The 27,676-nt window shown below is 37.9% G+C and overlaps 1 protein-coding gene across 4 annotated transcripts in view; it reads left to right on the top strand.

Annotated features, from left to right (window-relative positions):
- GAS2 (growth arrest specific 2) overlaps positions 1-27,676 on the top strand; it is a 169,541-nt gene that overhangs the window by 108,799 nt on the left and 33,066 nt on the right. Inside the window, exon 8 of one of the 4 annotated variants that reach the window (XM_065937228.1) lies at positions 14,890-14,943. The exons of 2 other annotated variants lie outside the window; for them this stretch is intronic. In XM_065937228.1, the coding sequence (XP_065793300.1) occupies positions 14,890-14,943 (54 nt within the window). Of the gene's footprint in view, positions 1-12,409; positions 12,534-14,889; positions 14,944-27,676 lie in introns of those variants that run through there. One more of the 4 variants, XM_065937227.1, reaches the window with a different exon arrangement.

Here is a 27,676-nt window from a genome sequence, read left to right as displayed (position 1 = left end):
AATGCGTAAATTGGATGTAAATAACTCCAGTGAATAGAACTTCCATGGGTTGAGATCTTCACACTTAACACAGTTTCTCTCCTGTTCTGATAGTAGAGCATAAGAGCAAGCCAGTGGGCTCACATGTGGTGAAGTAGCTGACGTTTTTTGTGCTTTGGGCACTAATATGATGACTAATTTTTTGCTTAATTACAATTTACCACTACCCTAACTTTAGCAAAACACAAAATGTGTTTCAAGGATTTTTAGTTTGGAAGATGTTAAAAAATATCATTCATAAAGAAGAAGGGTCATGACCATGGGTTTAAACAGATTTTTTTAATAACTCTTATTACTGTTAATTGACTCTATTAGCCTCTATCTTAGCACCAGTGATATCTCACTTTTAACTTCTCATTGCAATGTTGCCATTCTCATTGCACAGCTGAGAAACACAGAGGTTGAGTAACTTCCCAGATTATAAGCGAATAAGTGATGAAGCTCAGTTCAGTTCAATCACTCAGTCGTGTCTGACTCTTTGCGACCCCATAAGTGACGAAAATAGGGAAAACCACTAGATTATTCAGGTATGACCTAAATCAAATCCCTTATGATTATCCAGTGGAAGTGACAAATAGATTCAAGGGATTAGATCTGATAGACAGGGTGCCTGAAGAACTATGGACTGAGGTTCCTGACATTGTATAGGAGACAGTGATCAAGACCATCCCCAAGAAAATGAAATGCAAAAGGGCAAAATGGTTGTCTGAGGAGGCCTACAAATAGCTGTGAAAAGAAGAGAAACAAAAGGCAAAGGAAGAAAGGTAAGATAATTCATTTGAATGCAGAGTTCCAAAGAATAGCAAGGAGAGATAAGAAAGCCTTGCTCAGTGATCAATGCAAAGGAAAACAACAAAATGGGAAAGACAGGGATCTCTTTAAGAAAATTAGAGGTACCAAGGGAACATTTCATGCAAAGACGGGCACAATAAAGGACAGAAATGATATGAACCTAACAGAAGCAGAAGATATTAAGAAGAGGTGGCAAGAATACACAGAAGAACTATACAAAAAAATCTTCATGACCCAGATAAACACAATGGTGTGATCACTCACCTAGAACCAGACATCCCGGAATGCGAAGTCAAGTGGACCTTAGGAAACATCACTGTGAACAAAGCTAGTGGAGGTGATGGAATTCCAGTTGAGCTATTTCAAATCCTAAAAGATGATGCTGTGAAAGAGTTGTGCTCAATATGCTGGCAAATTTGGAAAACTCAGCAGTGGACACAGAACTGGAACAGGTCAGTCTTCATTCCAATCACAAAGAGAGGCAATGCCAAAGAATGTTCAAACTACCACACAATTGCACTCATCTCACATGCTAGCAAAGTAATGCTCAAAATTTTCCAAGCCAGGCTTCAACAGTATGTGAATTGTGAACTTTCAGATATTCAAGCTGGTTTTAGAAAAGGCAGAGGAACCAGAGATCAAATTGCCAACATCTGTTGGATCTTCAAAAAAGCAAGAGAGTTCCAGAAAAATATCTATTTCTGCTTTACTGACTATGCCAAAGCCTTTGACTATGTGGATCACCAACAAACTGTGGACAATTCTGAAATAGATGGGAATACCAGACCACCTGACCTGCCTCCTGAGAAATCTGTATGCAGATCAAGAAGCAACAGTTAGAACTGGCTGGTTAGAACTGGAACAAAAGACTGGTTCCAAATTGGGAAAGGAGTATATCAAGGCTGTATATTGTCACCCTGCTTATTTAACTCATATGCAGAGTACATCATGAGAAACGCTGGGCTGGATGAAGCACAAGCTGGAATCAAGATTGTCGGGAGAAATATCAATAACCTCAGATATGCAGACAACACCACCCTTATGGGCAGAAAGTGAAGAACTAAAGAGCCTCTTGATGAAAGTGAAAGAGGAGAGTGATAAAGTTGGCTTAAAACTCAACATTCAGAAAACAGATCATGGCATCTGGTCCCATCACTTCATGGCAAATAGATGGGGAAACAATGGAAACAGTGAGAGACTTTATTTTCTTGGGCTTCAAAATCACTGCAGATAGTGACTGCAGCTGTGAAAGTAAAGGACACTTGCTCCTTGGAAGAAAAGTTTTGACCAGCCTAGACAATATGTTAAAAAGCAGAGTCATTACTTTATCAACAAAAGTCTGTCTAGTCAAAGTTATGGTTTTTCCAGTGGTCATGTATGGATGTGAGAGGTGGACTAAAACCAAGCTGAGTGCCGAAGAGGTGTTTCTTTTGAACTGTGGTATTGGAGACGATTCTTTTTTTTTTTTTTTTCCATTTATTTTTATTAGTTGGAGGCTAATTACTTTACAATATTGTAGTGGTTTTTGACATACATTGACATGAATCAGCCATGGATTTACATGTGTTCCCATCCCGATCCCCCCTCCCACCTCCCTCCCCATCCCATCCCTCTGGGTCTTCCCAGTGCACCAGCCCTGAGCACTGGTCTCATGCATCCAACCTGGGCTGGTGATCTGTTTCACCCTTGATAGTATACTTGTTTCCATGCTGTTCTCTCAGGACATCCCACCCTCGCCTTCTCCCACAGAGTCCCAAAGTCTGCTCTGTACTTCTGAGTCTCTTTTTCTGTTTTGCATATAGGGTTATTGTTACCATCTTTCTAAATTCCATATATATGCATTAGTATACTGTATTGGTGTTTATCTTTCTGGCTTACTTCACTCTGTATAATGGGCTCCAGCTTCATCCATCTCATTAGAACTGATTCAAATGAATTCTTTTTAATGGCTGAGTAATATCCAGCAATCCCACTCCTGGGCATACACACCAAGGAAACCAGATCTGAAAGAGACACGTGCACCCCAATGTTCATCGCAGCACTGTTTATAGTAGCCAGGACATGGAAGCAACCTAGATGCCCATTAGCAGACGAATGGATAAGGAAGCTGTGGTACATATACACCATGGAGAAGTCTCTTGAGAGTCCGTTGGACTGCAAGGAGATCCAACCAGTCAATCCTAAGGGAAATTAGTCCTTAATGTTCCTTGGAAGGACTGATGCTGAAGATGAAATGCCAGTGCTTTAGCCACCTGATGTGAAGAACTGACTGATTTGAAAAGGCCCTGATGCTGGGAAAGATTGAAGGCGGGAGGCGAAGTAGACAACAGAGGATGAGGTGGTTGGATGGCATCACCAACTCAATGGACATGAGTTTGAATAAACTCTGGGAGTTGGTGATGGACAGGGAGGCCTGGTGTGGTGCAGTCCATGGGGTCACAAAGAGTTGGACACGACTGAGCAGCTAAACTGAAGTGATGAAAGTAGGATTCAAGGATCCAACTCGTGAATATATACTCTTTCTCACTAAATAATACTGATTTATTTATCTGAGATTTCCTGGAGGGCTGAATATATTGATGTGATATATTAATCATGCAAATGAGATATATTATGTAGCATTTTCTAAATGTATCTGACCATGGATATGGTCCCTATGCCACCTTTTTTTCCCCCAGAGTGTTATCCTAGGCTAGGAGGTCATGAAAACATACTTTGGGAAAGACATTATCAATCAAATCAATTAAAAAATAATTTGTAACATAAAATTGTATGAAAGTTTTCTACAGTGTGCCAGAGTTAAAATCCATTTATATCAAAGTGCAGCTTCCCAGGTAGCTTAGTGGTAAAGAATCTGTCTGCCAATGCAGAAGTAGGAGACTTGAGTTTTATCCCTGGGTTGGGAAGATCCCCTGGAGTAGGAAATGGCAGCTCACTCCAGTGTTCTGGCCTGGAAATGTCTCATGGACAGAGGAACCTGGCGAGCTATACAGCCCATGGAGTTGCAAAAAGTTGGACAAGACTGAGTACACATGTATAGACATATCAAAGTATTTCTAAGAAATGTTGAATTTATACTGTTTTATATGTAAGTTCCATTTGGAAATTAGGAGTCAAGGAAATGCCTGGAAAACTTTAAAGGAAAGGCAGCTAAAATTTAATAAACATCATCTGCACCAGGCAATATAACAGGTGCTTTTTGTACATTGTCTCACTGACTTCTCTACCACTGAGCTGGAAAATGTTTTTATCCTTTTGTTATACATGAAAAGACAAAGAATTAATTAAGGTTAAGGTCTTAAGTAAATAGTATGATGCACAAAATCTAGGTCCTGACTCCCAAATCTATAACACACTCCATTCTAAGCTGCCTGCCTATGGCAGGTCCATTAGATGCAGATTTTTATTCATAAGTTTAGTGTTGTAAAAAGGACTTGCACCTTTTTCCAATAAGTTTAAGGCTCAACTATATAGTAGTGTTTTCCTTATATCATTTTTATTTTACAAATATTCAGATACAAAGAGTATTACAATTGCATAATCAATAGTACTATGCAATATAAGGCAAAGGATATAATTTGTTTGGCCAACTGTATTGTGGTAGTAATAAAAATTATAACAATAATTATTAGGTGTTTAACTGTATGTCAGACACTATTCAAAATGGTTTATATGGCCTATATAAGACAATAAGATATCTTACTTTCCACCATTATATCTTTTTTTTAAATTGAAGAATAATTGCTTTACAGAATTTTTGATGGGAGGGAGGTTCAAGAGGGAAGGGACCAATGGCTTCCTATGTTTTCATATCTATGGCTGAATCATGTGGATATTTGGAAGAAAACATCATTATATCTTATATCTTTTTAGGGGAAGTCAAAAGATAATTTTTTTTACATTCTTAATATAGTTTTCTTGTCTTTTTACTAATTATTGATATTTTAAAGTGGATTAATATTATTTTAAGACACTTTAATAGCAGATGTTTATAACAGGGTAAACCGTATCAGTTTTCATTCTAACACTCTGAAGAGTCTGAATGTTTTTTTCTTCATATTTTAAGAAATCTGACTACTTAGGAAGCCTAAAGAAAAGGCAATGAATAATTTAATTGGAACTCAGCAAAGGGATTTGAAATGTTATGCAGTCACCTTCATTATACTAGTTTTGAATTAAGTCATCACAGATCAATGGAAAGGCCACACACATTATTATTGATTCTTTGTAATTTCTTCTTTACTATAAAAAATCTTCAGGGTTATACCTCTGTGTAGAAATCAACTCACTATAGCAAGCCAAGCAAAAGAGGTACCAGAGCTCTGTTGCTATAGCAACGCAACCTGACACTGTCTTCTGGGACTTGCTCTCAGGGAAGGTCCAATGATAGGGAGTAATGTGACTTTCTTTTCTGCTCTTATGACATATATTGATTTACTGTGAATAAGAAGTAACATGGTTCAAATTGCATAACTTTCCTGGTAATGAAAAATGGGCTCTTGTGTAAAAATGAAAAGGAGTTTTAAACAAGTAGCAAGGAATGAAACTTTCATTTATCTTAGTGGAAACATTGCACAAACAGCCCTTCCTCAGTAGTTGAACGTTGAAAATTCATTTTCTTGAATAGCAAGGATATAAATATTTCATATAATTTAGCAACTTATGGGAGCAGCGATTATACTTTCAAAACTATCTAATGGGCTATATTACTTTTAGGGAGAAAATGGTCATGTTTGCCTCTGATACACATATAAAATCTCAAAGCATTTATAATGTTCTAATCCATGATGAGAGAAACATGGCTGTTATTAGGGCATGAATATTTACAAACTGAGTACCTTTCTTTGCCCAACTGCCTCGAAAATGAACACTAATTCAGGAAAAGCAAGCAAGAACACTTAAAATGTGTTCAAACACTTTAAGATTTCTTCTTAATAATATCTTTGGTCCATTAAAGATACTCTCATTTCTTTGTAATTTATTCATGTTCAATCAGGCTGGGCCAATAGGATATAATTTACACTTTGGTAACACATCTCTCAAAGGACTTTGCAAATGTTAATGTCTTCTTAACCTCTTCTTTCAGAGAAAAGTATATATCTTGGATGAATACAAAATAAACAAATAGTGATTGACCACAGCTATAAAAAAATCAGCTGAATGGATGTTAACCTTTCTGAGATTTATTCCTTGAGAATGAAAACTTTTAAACATAGAAAAATGTGAGCTAGGCTGTTCATGATTGCACCCACCACTACATTTGACACTAAATTGGAAAGCAAGAAAAAAAAATACAACTAGATATCTCTTAAAAGAATTGAAAGAGTAATATATCTGGGCCATTCTCTATATTCCTATTTAAGTTAGAGAAGTATATGAAGTGTGAAGAACAATAATAAATAAGAGCTCAAAACCAAAAACTCTTTTCCTTGAGAATTTGCCAATATTTGCCACTCAGCAGAGAGTAGATTTTTTTTTAAATATTATGTCTACCTTTTAACTGAACTGATAAGCATTTTTACTTATCTCCAACTGGATCAGCAAAGTTTACCATGCCTTTAAGTCAATATATGCGCGACTCTATTTCACCTTGAATCATTTTCTTTTGCCATTCCACTACATCTAGAATAAATGGATAAAATTTTTTACTAGCCACAAATAAAATTATTTAAGCTTACAAAAACATTGGAAAAGTAAACAGCTTCAGTTGAGGAAATACAGGACCTATGATTTTTATTCCCACTTTCTGCATTGCTGTACCTTCCAGCCATTGAGATAAATTAATTGTACCAAATTTATCATGGATTCTTTTTTTTTTCCATTTATTTTTATTAGTTGGAGGCTAATTACAATATTGTAGTGATTTTTGACATACATTGACATGAATCAGCCATGGATTTACATGTATTCCCCATCCCGATCCCCCCTCCCACCTCCCTCTCCACCCCATCCCTCTGGGTCTTCCCAGTGCACCAGGCCCGAGCACTTGTCTCATGCATCCAACCTGGGCTGGTGATCTGTTTCACCCTAGATAATATACATGTTTTGATGCTGTTCTCTGGAAACATCCCACCCTCGCCTTCTCCCACAAAGTCCAAAAGTCTGTTCTGTACATCTGTGTCTCTTTTTCTGTTTTGCATATAGGGTGATCATTACCATCTTTCTAAATTCCATATATATGTGTTAGTATACTGTAATGGTCTCAGCCATTAAAAAGAATTCATTTAAATCAGTTCTAATGAGATGGATGAAACTGGAGCCCATTATACAGAGTGAAGTAAACCAGAAAGATATCATGAATTCTTTTATATACATAGACAATAAGGAAACCAAATATTAGGAAGTTAATTACTCCCCAAATGTCACACAGCTATAGGAGTTAAAATCTTTCTTTGAATTCAACATATCTGATTTCAGAGCCTGTGTTTTAAACTATATGCTGTTCATTCTATTTCAGACTATCTAGTCTTTGGCATGTCAAGTTGTGAGTATTGCTGCTCAGCTTTCAACATCCTCTGAGAATTGATCTGTACTTAATGTGTAGTTCCTAACTTGCTTGTTCCTTTGCTGCTATCATTTGGTAAAGCATGGAATTTAATAGTCAATGCCTGTTAGAAGAGATTACCCAAGAAACAATCTTAGAAAGCAATAATACCCTCCACACACACAAAAAAAAATTCAGAAAAACCAGGATGGTTTTCACATTGTTCAACATAGTTATTGATTTTTTTTTCCAATATATTGACCAGACTTGAAAGATCTTTCCCAAAAAATGATTTATTTGGTGAACGAACAAAGGGATATTCTCAATTTACTACAATTATATATTTCCATTTCCAGTTTGCTTTTATGTTATCAATATTAAATTCCATTAATTCTGTAATATATGAAAGGATTTTCTGACCATGAGATGTGGGTCAGAGAGATGAAATTGCCTTTTGTACCTTTTAGTATTTTTTAATAAAGGGTCTAAATTAGACTGTGACAAAGTACAATCTGAAAACTTTTGGCATAGCAGTTAATCCTTTTGAAATCATTTTCCCGAGACATAAGTTTTGATTAATTTTTTATAGTACTTTTTCCTAATTGTGTTACTTGATGGAGGGTGGAGTGTTTCTTTCGTATGGTTTATGAAGTATACTTGTGCTGTGTGCTATGCTGAGTCACTTCAGCCGTGTCTGACTCTTTGTGACTCTGTGGACCATAGCCCACCTGGCTCCTCTGTCCATGGGATTCTCCAGGCAGGACTACTGCAGCGGGTCACCGTGCCTTCCTCCAGGGGATCTTCCCACCCCAGGGATCAAACCCCTGTCTCCTAAGTCTCCTGCATTGGCATGTGGGTTCTTTACCACTAGCGCCACTTGGAAAGCCAAATTGTACTTACTTATACATTATGGCATATTTTCACTGGGGCTTCTCTGCTGGCTCAAATGGTAAGGAATCTGCCTGCAATGCAAGAGACCCAAGTTTAGTCCCTGGCTTGCAAAGATCCCCTGGAGGAAGGCATGGAAACCTCTTCCAGTATTCTTGCCTGGAGAACCCCATAGATGGAGAGGAGCGGGACAGGCTACAGTCCGTGGGGTCCAGAGTCAGACACACAACTGAAGCAACTTGGCACACATATTTTTCATTACTACTTTCTGAAAAAACTCAGTGTGATTGTTAATTTATACATTTTCTTGATGATGAAATTGCAGATAATAGATATTTAACAATTTTCCGAAGGTAATCCAGCTAATAAGTGACTGATCCAGGATTAAATTGTATTTCTTTATATACTAAATTCCATATATTTAAACATCACTGCATTTTGGACTGTTTTGTTGACTATGATGGCTACTCCATTTCTTCTAAGGGATTCTTGCCCATAGTAGTAGATATAATGGTCATCTGAGTTAAATTGACCCATCCCAGTCTGTTTTAGTTCACTGATTCCTAAAATGTCAATGTTCACTCTTGCCATCTCCTGTTTGACTACTTCCAATTTTGCTTGATTCATGGATCTAACATTCCTGGTTTCTATGCAATATTGCTCTTTACAGCATTGGACTTTATTTCCATCACCAATCACATTCACAACTGGGTGTTCTTTTTGCTTTGACTCCATCTCTTCATTCTTTCTGGAGCTATTTCTCCACTCTTATGTAGTAGCATATTGGGCGCTTCCTGACCTGGGGAGTTCATCTTTCAGTGTCATACCTTTTTGCCTTTTCATACTGTTCATGGGGTTCTCAAGGCAAGAATAATGAAGTGGTTTGCTATTCCCTTCTCCAGTGGACCACGTTTTGTCAGAATGCTCCACCAATAGACAAATCTCAAAAATGACAAATCTCAAAATCTCAAACATGACAGAATGATCTCTGTTCATTTTCAAGGCAAACCATTCAATATCACAGTAATCCAAGTCTGTGCCCCAACCTGCAATGCTGAAGAAGCTGAAGTTGAATGGTTCTATGAAGATCTACAAGACCTTCTAGAACTAACACCCAAAAAAGATGTCCTCTTCATTATAGGGGACTGGAATGCAAAAATAGGAAGTCAAGAGATACATGGAGTAACAGGCAAATTTGGCCTTGGAATACAAAATGAAGCAGGTCAAAGGCTAATAGAGTTTTGCCAAGAGAACACGCTGGTCGCAGCAAATACCTTTTTCCAACAACACAGTAGGAGACTCTACACATGGACATCACCAGATGGTCAATACCAGAATCAGACTGATTATATTCTTTGCAGCTAAAGATGGAGAAGCTCTATACAGGCAGCAAAAATAAGACTAGGATTTGACTGTGGCTCAGATCATGAACGCCTTATTGCCAAATTCAGACTTCAATTGAAGAAAGTAGGGAAAATCACTAGACCAGGTATTCCCTGAATCAAATCCTTTATGATTATACAGTAGAAGTGACAAGTAGATTCAAGGGATTAGATCTGATAGACAGAGTCCCTGAAGAACCATGGACAGAGGATTGTGACATTGTACAGGAGGCAGTGATCAAGACCATCCCCAAATAAAAAGAAATGCAAAAAGGCAAAATGGTTGTCTGAGGAGGCCTTAAAAATAGCTGAGAAAAGAAGAGAAGCAAAAGGCAAAGGAAAAGAGGAAAGATATACCCAAATGATTCACAGTTCCAAAGAAAAGCAAGGAGAGATAAGAAAGCCTTCCTCAGTGATCAGTGCAAAGAAATAGAGGAAAACAATAGAATGGGAAGACTAGAGATCTCATCAAGAAAATTAGAGATACCAAGGGAACATTTCATCCAAGGATGAGCACAATAAAGGACAGAAATGTTTTGGACCTAGAAGAAGCAGAAGATATTAAGAAGAGGTGGCAAGAATACACAGAAGAACTGTACAAAAAAGATCTTCATGACCCAGATAACCATGATGGTGTGATCACTCACCTAGAACCAGACATCCTGGAATGCGAAGTCAAGTGGGCCTTAGGAAGCATCACTATGAACAAAGCTAGTGGAGGTGATGGAATTCCAGTTGAGCTATTTCAAATTCTAAAAGATGATGCTATGAAAGAGCTGTACTCAATATGCCTGCACATTTGGAAAACTCAGCAGTGGCCAAAGGGCTGGAAAAGGTCAGCTTTCATTCCAGTCCCAAAGAAAGGCAATGCTAAAGAATATTCAAACTACCACACAATTGCACTCATCTCACACACTACCAAAGTAAAGCTCAAAATTCTCTAAGCCAGGCTTCAACAGTATGTGAACCAAGAACTTCCAGATATTCAAGCTGGTTTTAGAAAAGGCAGAGGAACCAGAGATCAAATTGCCTCCATCCACTGGATCATCGAAAAAACAAGAGAGTTCCAGGAAAACATCTACTTCTACTTTATTGACTATACCAAAGCCTTTTGACTGTGTGAATCACCAACAAACTGTGGACAGTTCTTAAAGAAATTGGAATACCAGACCACCTGACCTGCCTCCTGAGAAATCTGCATGCGGGTCAAGAAGCAACAGTTAGAACCAGATATGGAACAGCAGACTGGTTCCAAATTGGGAAAGGAGTAGTTCAAGGCTGTATATTGTCACCCTGCTTATTTAACTTATATGCAGAGTACATCATGAGAAATGCTGGGTTGGATGAAGCACAAGCTGGAATCAAGATTGCTGGGAGAAATATCAATGACCTCAGATATGCAGATAACACCACCCTTATGGCAGCAAGTCAAGAAGAACTAAAGAGCCTCTTGATGAAAGTGAAAGAGGAGAGTGAAAAAATGGCTTAAAACTCAACATTCAGAAAACAGATCATGGCATCTGGTCCCATCACTTCATGGCAAATAGATGGGGAAACAATGGAAATGGTGAGAGACTTTATTTTGCGGGGGTGAGGGGGGCCTCCAAAATCACTGCAGATGGTGATTGCAGCCATGAAACTAAAAGATACTTGCTCCTTGGAAGAAAAGTTATGACCAACCTAGATGGTATATTAAAAAGCAGAGACATTACTTTACCAACAAAGGTCTGTCTAGTCAAAGCTATGGTTTTTCCAGTAGTCATATATGGATGTGAGAGTTGGACTATAAAGATAGCAGAGTGCTGAAGAATTGATATTTTTGAGCGTGGTGTTGGAGAAGACTCTTGTGAGACCCTTGGATTGAAGGAGATCCAACCAGTCCATCCTACAGGAAATCAGTCCTGAATATTCCTTGGAAGGACTGATGCTGAAGCTGAAAATCCAATACTTTGGCCACCTGATGTGAAGAACCAATTCATTGGAAAAGACTCTGATGCTGGGAAAGATTGAAGGCGGGAGGAGAATGGGACAACAGAGTGTGAGATGGTTGGATGGTATCACTGAGTCAATGGACATGAGTTTGACTAAGCTCTGGGAGTGGGTGACGGACAGGGATAACTGGCGTACTGCAGTCCTTTGGGTCGCAAAGAGTCGAACACGAGTGAGTGACTGAATTGAACTTAACTGAAAATATCACGCAGTAAAATTCCCCTTTGAAGTATTTTTTAAATTTTTGGAATAAATGAAACCCTTTGTGTTTTCTTCTGCCTTTGATTTAAGGATCATTTCCCTTGCATTATATAATAATGAGAAATTATAAGGTTTATAAGATTTTTCTTTCTTTTTGTAGTCTTCCCAACAAGAACATTTCTTGGTTGGTTTACATGTTCTATGCTGATATAAATATGAATAATTTTTAAAATGAGTTTTGCAAAGTGAAAGTATATGAAACAATTTTACAGAAAGGGTGTCATATTCTTAAATTATTGATGAGTCTTCTAGCAGCCAAAGAACAAACCTGTGAAATATCTGTCATTATAAATTGTGTATCATCCTTCCTTGCATCCTTGGCAAGGGCCAACTTGCATAAACAGGATGCAGCCAGATTCATTAAGAAACATACTTTATAACTGTAGCTATCTTGAGTTTGCACTGAACATAGCATGGTAGCAATTTTACCATTACAACATTGACTGTAATAAATTAGGACTCATTTATTTTGTGGTATCTTTTTCATAAGTCAGTGAGTTAAGTTTCTGCAGACTCAGTCATGATAGACTTTGCCTTGTCTTTCCCTTCTAATAGTTGACATTTTGCATTTCAGTTCCTCAGTAAATCATGGAATCTTGCTTGGTTCTGGACCCAGAAGGTACCTTCATCATCTAACTGTCGTCAAGACTTTTACTGAAGAAATGTTACTGATTCATTTCAAATTTTTATTCACTAGAACGGTGTGTTCCACTTATAGTAGTAGTAACGTTTTCATTTGAAGCTTGGTTGTATGTTGTTTAGGATATATTCTCTCATTTCCTGCCATCTTGTTAGAGGCATACTAAGACCTTGAGGAGATTCCCTGTGTAGATTTGAGAAGGAACAAGATATAAGAATTGGGGTTTAATATTAACATTAGGATATGTACTCAATTTGTTTTACTCTAATGAGAGTCCTAATATTGCCAAAAAAAATAAATAAATAAATCACAGTGAGTTATTTCGAGATATTTACCCCATTTCTCTAAAAGAACACCAGCAAGAAATCACTACATTATATGACTTTTCTCCGAGCTGTAGCTTTCTCTTACTTTCATTTCCTTCTACATACCAACTTCTCTTGCCAACCTCTAATCCTCCTGCACTGTACTCACACCTTATCCTTCCAACACTCTTGGCTGTTATGGAGAAATGCCTTCTCTCTCGCCCAGAGGTTTTATAATCTAGCTTGTATTACAGATATCACATTTTAGGGGGCTTTAAACTCCATGGAAAAATTATAATTATTTGAAATATCACCATGTAAAGGACTTTCTCATGTTTTCTCTTTTTTAACTAGCTCTACAGTTTTTTTTCATTTTCACAGAAACTGACACCTTAGTTAACAGTCTCTAACTTTCACTCTAAACATGGTCATTTGTTCATATTTTTCTTGAAACCCAGCCTCATAGAACATGTGGGGCAGAGAACATTGGATAGTACCTCCGAGGCCTCCTTTGAAGGCAGGTAAAAGGCGGACCTGGGATTTCAAATTCTTTTCTAACTTTGGCATTAGGCATAAAGTCCCCAAGGACTCCATTCCAAACTGCAACACCCAGATAAATAGTAACGCAGTAATTTGTCGTCATCCATCAATATGTTAGCCATGATAATGTTACCCATCTGGTACTCTTCTTTTGATAATCATGGTCTTTTGAAGTCCTCGATTAATAGAGAAATTATGGAAACATACAGCACACAGAGCCTTAAGGAGTGTTGTTGGCCTGCCCACCTGTGGCTAACCTAGGTTTCCGCAGCACAGAGGCAGTTTGGACCACAATGTATATGTCACAAAATCCCGCCCCCATGACGATGTTTACAAAGTATCTTTCTACCTTCTTCTAATTTCCCTATCAACCTACAACCAACATGACAGGGAGCCAAAAGTATTCTCAGAAGCCAAGAGAGGAATGAACTCTTATCCAATCTTGGGTAGCTCATCTGCTGTATTTATTCAACATCTTATAACAAAAAGAAATCCCACAATGAGCACTGGAGGAATTCCAAAGAAGCCTGAATTTTTAATTGACATACTGGCAGCAAGGATTGAGTGGGATCTTTCTTCATGTACAACATCCATAGATCTGATGGATAACACACATACATGTGTGCACGCATCTGCGCGTGCACACACACACATATATATATGGTAGAGATGAAATATTCTAAGGATAAAATGGAAGATAACCTTGAATAGCAAGTTACAGCCATAAAAACATCTAATTATGGGAGGGGAAATGAATGTTTCCCAAGGATGACTTGTCTTTGAAACCCTGATGCATAGGCAGAGAATCTGGGACATGTCCTTCAATTATAACTGAAGGACTTTCAACCAATCACCTTTCAGATAAACTGGGCATCTCCTGGTGAATATGTGACCATTGTGAGATTTCTAATCTGCATAAATGCACCACCTATGTACATTTTAAATTTCAAGAGAAGAAGTATTAATATATTCACGTGTCACACAGTTTTCTGAGTGGAAATATAATGGTGAAACCTTGAATAAATGCAAGAGGTCTTGTAATTAGGGAAGTCAGAACAAGATGGCAGGATATTCAAGGTTTAAGGAAGTCTCATAGAGAAAATAAAGACTGCATTTACATAACAATTTTCTCTACAGTTTCATGAAACCTTCTCTAGAGCCTGGTGTATTTCAGTTGTGGAATCGAGACACAGACCTGATGTCTGTTTTGGGGAAAAATTATTTCCTTACATGTATCTCTTGTTGTTATAGTAAGAATTCAGCAAGGAACAGGAGACCGAAGGACTCCAAAAAATGGATAGTTCTAAACATTTATATTTTAAAACGTCTACCAGTTCTCAGACGGTGTATGCCTTAGTTATCACTTAATGTGGATTATTAGGCCTTAAAACTTCCCTTGACTCTAGGATATGAAGAAATGTAAGAATAGTCATTATAACTTGAAAGTAAAGATTTTCTTTAATCTTGTCAAAAAAGATCACAGTTTGCATTTTCAGGTAACATTCATGTGCCTTTCTGCTGTTGAGACAGAGAGCATTTTATGAACATCATATCTTCTTGTTTCAGTAGGGTCTTCATGGTTGTGACTATGTCTCCATAGCCAAAGCAAAGCAGACGTTGAAGGTAATCACTTAGATAGTTTAAGTAATGATTTAGTAATTTAAAAACTTAGGGGAAAACTTCTCCATATTGTTTTCACTGTGGACTCTTGGCCTCCCATCAAGCGAGGGAAGTTGAGCATCCAAAAGTGAATTTTGTACCTGTTGTTTTTGTCTTTTCCAGTGAGAGTTTTAAAATGCTGCTTCTCCTTTGGTGTTCCCATAACAGTTTATAAAAATGGCAACCTAGGGCTTATGGTGGGTGGGTGGCAGGCAGTAACCTAGTAATTTTTGTCTTTTCTTAGTGCAATTTCCTTGCTCCAGTGTGTTCCTTACTGAGCTTGTTATCAAAATTATTTGAAAGTATAAACCTGGGTTTAGTTTCTGTATGCAATGTCATTTTAGCCTTTGCCTGAAAATATTTAAAATAACGTACTTGTGGAATTAAAAATGAAACGTCGTGTGATTTCAGAATATTTCCATTCTATTCTCATTGTACAAATTGCCTTTTGTGATTTAACACATGAACCCCATGGGTCTTTGCCAAATTTTGGCTCCTGATGCCATAACCAACCTCCAGATGTATCAGCAGGGTTTTAACAAATACATGTGATTTATTAGTTTATTACAAGAAAAGTGACAGAGATAGAAATGCAGTAAGTCTCGAATTTGAAGCCCTGAGGCTGTCAGTGTAGATATAAATATTGTCTCATTTTTAGTTTTTAAGTATTAATAATTATGATCCACAAATAATAGCTTACTTGAGTAAGACTTGTCAATTTCACATAAATAACTATTACAAAAGTCCCATTTTGTCAATTTTTCTTTGAACAGGATGGATATATCTTGAAACTACATTATGGAACTAGATTAGATCTCAAAAATATATTGTTAAATGCGTTTATTGATTTGTAATTTATTTCTGCACTCATTCATCAAATACATGAATATGTAGTATATGCAAAGAACTTTTAGAAATCTCAAGGATATTGTTTGTCTGTAAGCTGTGTTTCTTTGTAAAGATCATGCTTAACTATTTAAGTAATTGGTCGCACATTAGTGATAATTCTATCAATGACATATAACTTAATTGGTTATCCACATTAATAATTGGCAAGAAGGAGAAGGAAATGAATTTCCTTAGAGTCACTTCTAAAATCTCTTCAATGAATCTGAAAATATTCTAGAATATCAGGGTGCATGATCATGTTGGGTGGTAGAAAAACAGCAGCCATAACTTTCCCTGGACCTGTTGAAAGTCATTGTGTAATGACTTGTGAAGCAAGTTAGTACTAAATATGAAACCTAAATTTGCTGCTCTGATCTGGCTGTGATAGCCTTGACTATCCTCTATCAGCATAATCAACTGAACCACTCTTGCTTGCTGGATGTGAAGTTTCCCTTTTCATTCTTTATATGTCTTGAATAAGAAGATGCCTGACAAGTTTTCTCTGTGTTCTTTTCATGACTTAAATTGCCACACCTCTCTCTGCTTCTCTCTTAAAAAACAAAACAGTACCAAAATTTTTCATAACTGTTTTTCAAAAAGGCATGAGTACATCAGGAATGTAGTTATCTGATACCCATCATCACGGTGCTTCCTATTTTAGGGTGCATCTCTATGGAAAATATTTCAAGTTGGTATGATTTCAGTAGGTGGTGTAGATTTTATAGGAGGTTTGTAAAGGAGCTCGCAGGTTAGTTCTTTGGGAGGCAGTTTACATCTCTTTTTGGGAGTGTTAGAGCAGTACAGAATTCTCCTCTTTCCTTTTCTTTACCTTCACATTTTCCCCTGGGAAGAGGAGTAGGGGAAGAAAGCAGACTTTGTCAAGTTTTGAGGGGTGGGTCCTCATCTTGATCTCTCATTTTTCTTTCAATCTAAATATGAACATAGGATGACAACACTGATATTGTCTTAATCAAAGTGAAATGCACTATAATCAAGATCAAGACTTGCTCCCTGGAGTCATTGCTCAGAGACCCTCTAGTACCCAAAACGTATGGAGCTGAGCTTTACATGTGGTGGGTACAACCCCTCTTGGGAGTTATCTGTCCTTTCACCCTTGAACACAGGAGGTTCTGAGAGAACAGGAAGAGCTTGCTAAGCTGTGACAAGCACAGTTTAGAAAGCTTGGACCCCAGGGCTGAAATCCCAGGAGGCTAACAGATGCCAAGCCCCTAGTTCTTCCTCCTCCTGGGTGCTGCAGTCGCTGCTTGAGGTCCCATTTTGCTCTCACACTATTCCCTGCAGAATCTCAGCCCTGTGGCCCTTCTGACTCTTGCTAGGGAGGCTTGCCAAGCTATTTTCATTTCTGAGTCTCATCTGATTATTTTCCCAGTTTTCAGTTCTCTCTGCCTCATTCTGACGCCTTTCCACAGGTGGGACTTATGCTCTAGTCATCTTTGTTCTTTATAATTAATGCCATACCTTGATCTCAGTCTCAGATATCTATGCCACCTTCAAATCTTGCTGAGTCTGTATAGGCCTGGAGTTGGGCACCCGCTTTGGGACTTGTTTGGTGTAAATTATTGTTCTCTCTGAAGCAAAATCACCTTTCCTGCCTCCTATTATTGGCACTTCTTTCATTGATTTTCTTTACTCCCAAGGTACCACGTTTTTGACCCTCTACCCACAGCAGATTACAAAAAATGTGGCAAGCATCATTTTAGGTTATGGCACTTAAATTTTAGCAATATCTGGATAACGAGAGCTAGTGAGGGAGGTACTGATGTGCTTGACATGCCTCCACCCAGTGTGTGCTGCTCAGACATTTCCAGTTAGAAACATGAATGCTCCATTTTTATTTTAATGCAACTTCATATTGTTATCTCCAATCCTATTTACTCTATTGCAAGTATGTCTCCAGAAAAACAGGTGTTTTCTCATATACCTAGGCATTGGAGCTATTTATTACAAGTGGCTTGCCTTCATCCTCTTTGATTTCCTTAAAGTGAAGGGCTTTCAAAACAAATCTTATGTCTTTAATTAAGATACATTTAGTGTGTCTTTTTTTTATTTAAAAAGTTTTTTTTTATATTGATCTTTAAAAAAATTTTTTTTTCATTGAATTTGTTGCAATATCATTTCCGTTTTATGTTTTGGTTTTGGGTATGTGGGTTCTTTGCTCCTTGACCAGGGATCAAGCCCACAGTCCCTGGATTGGAAGGTGCAGTTTTAACTACTGGACTGCCAGGGAAGTCTCTATCGTGTGTCATTTTAAACAAAGCACTTTTGCCACATTTTAAAAGAACAATTCCTGTTTTTTTTTTTTTTGATAGGGCACAATTATAGATTTATCTAAGAGACAAATAATTGCTTGGGAGAGTTGGGAGAATACTTAAAACTTAATCTATTGATTTGAAGAATTTATATCACGTTGGGGAAGACATCACAGTTAAGTTAGAGCTCTACCTTTCATGAATCTTTCATGTGATACATTTTAGGGGGTTAGATATGGGGGTGGTGTTCCCAATAGTACGTTATTTGCCACAGGGTTTTTCTATTTAATCTGGACTTCAGAAATCCAGAAAAGCTATCAGGAGAAAGAAAAGTCTGAGATGAGACTCAAATAATAAGCAAAGGCTAGCCAAAAAAAGGAAGGGAAAGTGTTTCAATCAGAATCAGAATGGAAACAGTATGCACAGAGGCTCAGGAGCACCAGAGAAAAGAGATAGGGAGAAAATAGAAAGCGATGACGAGGGGCAGGGGGCGGCTAGAGAGAATGAGACATTACCAAAATTCTTAGAAATGCGACCTTCAGTGCAGAGGACAGTGGAGGAGGGAGAGATGAGAGCTGACATGTGAGCAGGCACCCAGAGCCATCTCAGACCACCTGTATTATGAAAGCTTTGGCTTTCTTCTGAAGGAAATGTAGAGATTCTGGGGAATTTTTAAAAGGGAAGAGATAGGAGTAGATTATATTTTAAATCACTCAGGCTATAGTGTGGAGAATGAATTGAAATGATGTAAAATTAGTGGAATATATCCAACCACACTGGCTTGGGGAGTGTATGGGCCATGAGAGTGTCAGCTCAACATGGAGACCTGTCTGATAAAACTTCCAGATATAATACATATTATGACCTACCAGACAAAGCTCTCTGTCTTGGTATATAGTTATTTAACACTGAGACACTATTAAGTTCATCTTTGTACCTTAAACAGAATGTTGGAAAATTGACATGTTGACATTGGCTTATTCTGACATGTCTGCCTAACATAGAGGAATTGGCTGCATTTCAGTAGGTCAGAATTCCCACTTGTTAATAAAGTTTTTTTGGCGAGAAGTTTATGTAGAATAAAATTCTCAGCTACATCTAGAAACTAAAAGAGAATCATGGGAAATTGGTGTTTTCTTGACTGTTGTGGTTTTTTTTTTTTTTCCTTTAAAACCTCTGGGTAGTATCAATTGACAAGAATAAAATAAATTAATAAAAAGGCACAGGCTGGTGTTCTTATCTACAGGTTTTTTTAGGAATTTGTTACCCTAAACTCTTACTCTCCAGATGTTGCTCAGATTCTCAGTTCCAGGCCTGCCTGGTGATTTAGTGCATGTTTCATTTAGCATAGCAGTGCTATAAAAAATACAGTGCCCTGCCCCCAGTGAGCCCAGCAGTGAGACCAAGGTATTTTCTATGAAAACTGTTCCTTAGGCCAAGAATCCTCCCTAGAGAATTCTTTGGCCATTTACACATTTCTTTATATGTGTTCATTACATGCATCCCCAGAAAGCAGTGATTCCAGATGCACAGCTGAGTTCACATGGATCCACGTTAACACTATTTACCCTCCTCCTATTAAGTCCCCAAGAATGGTCAGCAACAGCAATGAACCTCCTATTATGTCCCAGGTACAAATGTCACAGTTAAGGCAGTAAACAACAGCTCTCTTTTCACGTTCGGAGAGTGAGGAAATGGACAAGAAACTTATAAGCCAAGGGTAAGATCGTAAAAAGCCAGATGTAAATATTTTAGGCTTTGGGGGCCATACGTTTTCTGTCACAGCTTCTCAACTCTGTTGCGTTAGCACAAAAGCAACCTTAGCCAATATGTAATGAGTGAACAAGATGGCGTTCCAATAAAACTTTATTTATAAAAGTAGAATGAGGTTCATATTTGTTTTATGGGGTATATTTTGGTGACTCTTGCCCTAGGTCAATAAATAAATTGAACTATTCTCATGGACTAGTTAGAAATGAGACAGAACACTATAATGTGGAAAAGAGGTACTATGTGTTGCTCTTTCGGTGATTGTAGTTGGGAAGGCCTCTTTGTGATTGGGTTAAATCAATGTCCAAGTGATTAAAGAGAAAATTGTCAGTATTGTCTACTTATCTTTTTCTTAAAAGCATAGGCAAAGCTATTAAAGTTAAATTGCAGATTACATATTTATAGCAGGTAGGGACCATATAGACCAGGCTGGCATGTACACAGACTCAATAATTATTACACTGTTGTTGAAGAGAGTTTCAGGTATCTTCCTGTAATGCCCCAGCCTTCGTTAATTTATACTTCCTCTGCATTTCCGTGACATTTATTTACTGACAATACTCACATAGTATTGAGAAGAAGTGACATTGGTTGGTATGTCTTTGTATGTGGGGCCCTGAAGTGTATGGACCCTATTATATGCTAGTTTATATGCCTAGCCTGCTGTCCTTACATTGTTGGCACACCATAACTATTATTTATGAGATTAAATTAAATTATGAGCCATTATTTCATGAGAATCAGAAGTTAGAAAAAATTGCAGCTAGAATTTGACAAGAAATAGCTCAGATTGGTAATTTGTTTTCACAGTATATTAATGGTGGTGAAATATTAACTGAAGAAAAAGGAGGAATATACTTTGAATCTCAAGCATCTCCTCTCTGTAGGGTCAGTTGTTATATGTGTAGTAGTTGTTAAATCCTGAGCCATAAAGCAAATCAAAGAGTGTAAGTTTATCAATAATGCAGTGTGACATTAGACTCACTTGGTTAAAGCATGAGGGGTAATCTGTCAGACAAGAGGCATTGCTTCCTGTGTGTGAGGAGCTGAATAGGAGTCTATGATCTCAGACCTCAAAGATCCAGTTGGAAAGGGACCCAAGAGTTAATAGCATAGATAAAATAAGACAAAATAAAAACTCCCATAAGACAGAGCATGATTTCAGCTACGTGTTCAGTAATTCACTGGACAAAAATTTTCTAAGCACCTACAATGAGCTTGGCACTGTCCTAGGTACTAATGAACTTGGAGACAGGTAGACCCAGGTACACTGGACTTATCTGGAAAGCATTCTAAAAGAAGGTGGAAATTCTCCAGTGATTTGATAAATGAATGCAATTTGAATGTGGAAAGGCATTCTTTTTTTTTTTTTTTTTGGAGAATTATAGGGTAAGAATGGTTGAAGAATAGGAAGAACTCTAGAGATGTTTGAATAGTGAGTGGGGCTATCTAACTGGAGATCATGTAGAGAGTTTAAGGAGAGAATAACGTGAGAAAGGTTGGGGACAGCTATGGAGGGCCTTGAATGTAAAAGCCAAAAAATGTACATTTTAAGCTAATAGCAACAGATAGCAACTGGAGATGTGAATCAATAGCATGAAAAAGTCAAAGTTTAAGGCAGTTAATCTGGGAGAGACATATGTAGAGTTAAGAGATTGGAGCAGAATGAATGAAAATAAGTAGGAGGCAATGAAAGGCAATGAATCTAAGTAGGAAGCTATTCTAGTAGTTCCCAGAATGTGACCATTAATAAAAATGGTGGCAGAGAGAATAGAAAGAAAAAGGATGGACAGTATAAATAGTAGTTTAAGAGTGGACTTGATTGGATATTGATAGAACAGAGGGAAGAGTCAAAGAAGAAACTAGAATTTTGAAAATGATGATTTTCTTAATATACATCACTTCCCCCCCCATAAAAAAATTAAGAGAAGAAACATATATAGCTTAAAAGATTTTCTGAGGTCAAGTGATTCTTCCATCAACTGGCTGTAAAACCTTAATCAACTTATTTAAAATCTCTGTGAGTCATCTGTAATGTAAGTTATGATAATACCCATTTTAAAGAATTGACCAGTTTTTCATTCATTCACCAGATACTCCACAAATTTTTTTTTTAGCTCCTGAGACTTGAGTAGTAAGACAAGGTCACTGCCTTTAAGGAGTATACTTTCTAGAAGAGACAGATATATTTTACATTATTGACCAGAGACATATCAATACATTTTTAAACCAGGTAACACTTGTGGTAAAGAATCTTCCTAATTCGCCTGCTAATGCAGGAGACGCAAGGGAGGCAGATTTGATCCCTGGGTCGGGAAGATTCCCCTGGAGTAGGAAATGGCAACCCACTCCAGTATTCTTGCCTGGAAAATTCCATGGAGAGAGGAACCTGGCAGGTTATAGCTAATAGGGTGGCAAAGAGTCAAACAGAACTGAGCACACACACACAACAACACAACACAATTAACATCACCATGTTAAGTTGCTAGAGCTTAGAATTGATCAGGGGTTCATTATACAACTTATGATTGTTACCATTCACATTTTGCTCCACTAGGTTTTATTATATTGTATTATGTTGTACTTGATTATATTGTAAACATAAGATTTTCAAGAATGACACTTTGCAAAATTTTAAGTGAAGAGTAATTTTTCTGTGAATTTTATGCAGGTGTTTTCTCTGATTATCTGAGCAACATATATACTAGTTTCTCAGAAGATGATAGTTCTTCAGAATATAGTTTGATTCAGACAGTGTGAATATTAGACCAACAAAAAGACATGAAAAATCTTAGTGATTGATTCTGATGTGAAAAGTGAAAATGAAACTCTTGGTGCTGGAGAATGCTCCAGCTTTTGCTTTTACAAAAGAGTGAATTGAAAACCGCATTTCATGAAAATTAGAGGACTTTATAGGTGTGCCAGGTAAAACTATCAAATGTAATAACCTGTGAAGTTTTAGTGAAATAGCAGAATTAATTTTGGACCAGCCAAAATAAAAATTGCCAGCCACAGGTATTAGTTTCTGCAAAAATCCCCTGGTCAGCAATCAGTTGCATGCTTAGTCATGTCCATCTATTTGTGGCCCCTTGGGCTGTAGCCCACCAGGGTCTTCTGCCCATGGAGTTTTCCAGGCTAGTATACTGGAGTGAGTTGCCACTTATTACTCCAAGGGATCTTCCCAACCCAGGGGTTGAATCTGGGTCTCCTACATTGTAGGTAGATTCTTTTGCCACTAGCACCACCTGGGAAGCCCAAGTGAGCACATATAACAAGGTAATGTGGGGTTTAGTGAATGTAGAAGGAAAACACGTGCTGTAACATAAAGCAGTAGGATTCAGGAGAGGTTATTCTAGGAAAAGCTCTAAGGGATGACCTCTCCTAGGAGATGATACTGGGAGTGAGACTTAAACGAGGAGGAGCCAGACTTGAGAACTAACAGGGAAAGCTGTTTAGAGGTGAAAGGAAAAGCAAATACAAAGCTTGGCTTATTTGAGAAGCAGGATAGCAATTTTCTTTTTTTACCTTATATTTGAACAGTTCTGGGAAATGGGAAGGAACACTCTGGATGTGCCTACCTACTGTGGTCCTGGTTGGTTGTTGGTCTATGGGTGGATATCACAGCAAATTCAAATGAGAAAACCGATCCTTTAGTGTCCTCAGCTGATTATTTAATCCTTTTAATAAGCTTTCTCTCTTCTCAGTACCATGAAAGATGGTAAATGTATGTCAGCCCACACTGGCTCAGTGAAATGCATTAATATTTTCTGAAGTAGGAAACCAAAAATTCTGAGAAGCCAGATTGTGTCAAAGAAGAGAGTTTCATTTATTTATTTATCTTTGTAAATGAGAAGGACTGGAAGCGGAGGGGAACAAGCATAGTTCTGTTGAGAGGGATGACTTGCATATTTTAGTTGGGTCTGTTCATTCTTATATAAACCAGGGCAAAACAATGATCCCATTAAGTGTTATCTTTTCTTACTTCAGTGCTTATCCTTTTTTGGGGAAAAAAACAAAACAAAAAACTAGAATCAGGGAATACTTTGATGCTATGGTGTGGGTTTAAATTCTATCTCCTCGCCCACAAGAAAATTGTGAAAAGCAGGACATAGAATTTTCTTCTTAATGAAGTCTAGTCATTTTTCTCATTTTGGGGCCCATCCTTGTAGCTTAGAAGGTGATGGAGAGACAATGAGGAATAGAATGAGAAGTTTTAGACCTTGACTCCCTTTTCACTGATATCGCCATTGTTCTGTTCTAACTAAACCAACGTCTCTTTTTTCAACACACTCTGCTGTTTCCTGCTCAAAGGCCTTTGGAAATATGGTTCCACTTTCTGAAATGCCTCCTCTCTCTGTCCATCGCTTAACATCTCAGTTTTTAGTTGTTATTGATGTCTCATCCCCCAACAAACCTTCCTTCCTCCCCACGCTGGGTCCTGATATATTAAGTTTTTCTATTAAGCACCCTGGAATTTTCTATTAAGCACCCTTCTTTCACCATTAAGCATCTTAGGTGTGATGTGTGTTGGAGTTGCTCTCTGGTCCCTCAGTACAACATACTCTCCTATGCTTGTTCTTGCATATCAAAGTTGCCTAATCGATAGTTATCAAATGTATTGCACTAAAATAAAAACAGATATCGTTAAGGCATAATGCAGAATTTTTGAAAGTTGAGGGACTCTGAAAACGAAGCTGTGGAAAAGTAATTTTGTAAATTGGTTATAACAGAAACAAGCAAAACATCAATGACTTGAAGAGTTTATTTCTCCATCATAAAAATCCAGCCTTAGTTTGATGACTCTGCTCTTCTTAGTTCTCAGGGACCCAGTTTCTCCAGCTGAACCCTGCTGTGATTACTGGTGGGTCTCAGGTGTACGGTCCTAGGTAGCTCTGTTTCTAGCAGAATCATGGAGGGAGGGATGAAGAAGGGACATTTACAGAAAGCCCCTGACTCACTGGACTCTTCTGCTTACATTTCATTGGCTGTAACTTAGATATGAGGTCATATCTACCCACCCGAGAAACTAAGAAATTCATCTTTATTCCAGGCAGCGGTGTGTCCAACTTAGATTTCTACTGCCTTAGAGGAAAGTAGGAGAAGGGTGGCAACCCACTCTAGTATTCTTGCCTGGAGAATTCCATGGACAGAGGAGCCTGGAGGGCTACAGTCCATGGGTTATGCAAAGAGTCAGACATGACTGAGTGACTAACACACAGAGAAAAATAAGCATCTAGGGATCCACCATGTCTTTCCCAGGAAATTGGGGTACAGAACACAGAGATAAGGCATATCTGAATGACCACTTAGCAGATCATCAAGCATTAACTGTGGCCTTTAAGTTGAGGTTTTTATTCTGTAATTTGTCATGAAAATTAAAGGCACAAGAGTTACTTCTTATGATACTAAAACGATCTATCTTTTTGAGTAGTGGTTTTTGTTTTGGTTATGCTGTTTCAGTGGGATCCATATAGGAGACTCTTACAACAAGGATACTTGCAGTAAAGAATAGCATGCTTTTCTCATGAAATGTATTGACTTGCAAGCACTTTAATTCTAATTTAGAGCCATATTAAATTCAATCAGTTAATATAAGTCTTTAACTTTCAGTACATATGGTAAATGAGAGAAAGTATGGTTTAGAAAGAAAGGAAAAATTACTTACAGCACTTTATGTTTATTTAACGCTTGGCTGTTTACCAAGCACTTTGAATTAAGGGCATTTGACCTTATCACAAACAATCCCCAAGGCTAGCTAGATGCAGAGATTAACAGACTAGAGTCAGACAACTAATAAGTGATGGAGTCAACATGAAACCATGTTCATGTCATATCAAGTTTAAGTTCTTCCTCTTGTCCCCCAGAGCATGCAAAACCTGGGAGTGATCATGTGGAAGTATGGGTAAGAACACATGCATCTCCTAAATGCCTTGTTGGTAAAGCCTGCAATAGAAGAGGACCATTTATTATAATATTTATGTGGATAGACTGTATTCTTTAATCTTAGATCTTTGAGAAGTTTCATATGGAATCTTCCATGGTCAAGGCTTTGAATTACTTAATTACTGCAGCAAGCAGTGCAGAGTGGCAGGGTATCCTGTCTTCTGACAAATAAGGGCCAGCACACACACACTAAAGACAGGCTGTGGTCTATACGCTCATGTCACTAAGCAACCAAGAGCCGATTTCTTTGTATTCTGATTCACTCTCTGAGCTAGGGAGGTCTCCCACAAGGCCCTTCAAAGCTGGACCTTATGGAGAGCCAGGTGAAATGAAATTCAAGGGTACTGTGCCTGTTCTCGCAGGATGTCTATTTCCTGACACATGTCCCCGCCTCTGCTGTGGTAGCAGGTCATGTCTGAGTGCAGCTGCCACTGGCCTGATTCAGAATTTTTCAGTCACAGAGGTTTAATTAAAATTTCTAGCAAGGCTCATCTATCATTTCTCTTTTGTAATTTTTTTTTCTCTAAGAGACTAAAGCTCTTGCAGATTTATAGAGCCTTTGTTTCTATAGAAAGAGATTTGTAAGCCTTCAGCATCTCGGAGATTTTTATTGGGAACCTTAATGGAAAGCAAATCACAAATGCTGGTCTGTGCTTTCAGCTAAAAATGTGTGAATAAACTCCTTGAAGTTTATAATTTAATTCAGTGTGATATAAAGTCTGAAAATATAAAATCAGCAGGAATTATTTTCAATAATATGTAATGAAGTAGTTCTCACCTTGAGTTATCATGATTCCTCATGTCTTGTACTTTCAGAAATGTGAATTCATAGGCTAAATTCAGTATCTCAAAAAGTAGATGGAACTTGTACTTTCACCAAGGTCAAGGGTACATGAGGTCACCAAAACATAGACTTTAGGTCAAATTATTATAATAATTTAATTATTATATAAATAATATTATTTGCATAAAATATATAAATAGAATTATTATACAAATAATAATAATTTAACCTAAATTAACTGTAATTTCAGTTTAGTTCAGCTGAGTCGCTCAGTCATGTCCAACTCTGTGACCCCATGGACTGCAGCATACCAGGCCTCCCTGTCCATCACCAACTCCTGGGGCTTGCTCAAACTCATGTCCGTTGAGTCAGTGATGCCATCCAACCATCTCATCCTCTGCCGTCCCCTTCTCCTCCTGCATTCAGCCTTTTCCAACATCAGGGTCTTTTCTAGTGAGTCGATTCTTTGGATCAGGTGGCCAAAGTATTGGAGCTTCAGCTTCAACATCAGTCCTTCCAATGAACATTCAGGATTGATTTCCCTTAGGATTGACTGGTTTGATCTCCTTGCAGTCCAAGGGACTCTCAAGAGTCTTCTCCAACACCACAGTTCAAAAGCATCAATTCTTCAGTGTTCAGCTTTCTTTAAGGTCCAACTCTCACATCCAAACATGACCACTGGAAAAACCATAGCTTTGACTAGACAGACCTTTGTAGGCAAAGTAATGTCTCTGCTTTTTAATATGCTGTCTAGGTCGGTCATAACTTTCCTTCTAAGGAGTAAGCGTCTTTTAATTTCATGGCTGCAGTCACCATCTGCAGTGATTTTGAAAACCGCCCCCCCAAAATAAAGTCTCTCACTGCTTCCATAGTTTCCCCATCTATTTGCCATGAAGTGATGGGACCAGATGCCATGATCTTAGTTTATTGAATGTTGAGTTTTAAGCCAACTTTTTCAGTCTCCTCTTTCACTTTCATCAAGAGGCTCAGCAATTCCTCTTAACTTTCTGCCATAAGCATGGTGTCCTCTGCATATCTGAGG

The sequence above is a fragment of the Muntiacus reevesi genome, chromosome 5 (assembly GCF_963930625.1).
Source record: "Muntiacus reevesi chromosome 5, mMunRee1.1, whole genome shotgun sequence".
NCBI classification, from domain to species: domain Eukaryota; kingdom Metazoa; phylum Chordata; class Mammalia; order Artiodactyla; family Cervidae; genus Muntiacus; species Muntiacus reevesi.
This window is presented reverse-complemented; position numbering and strand designations above follow the sequence as displayed.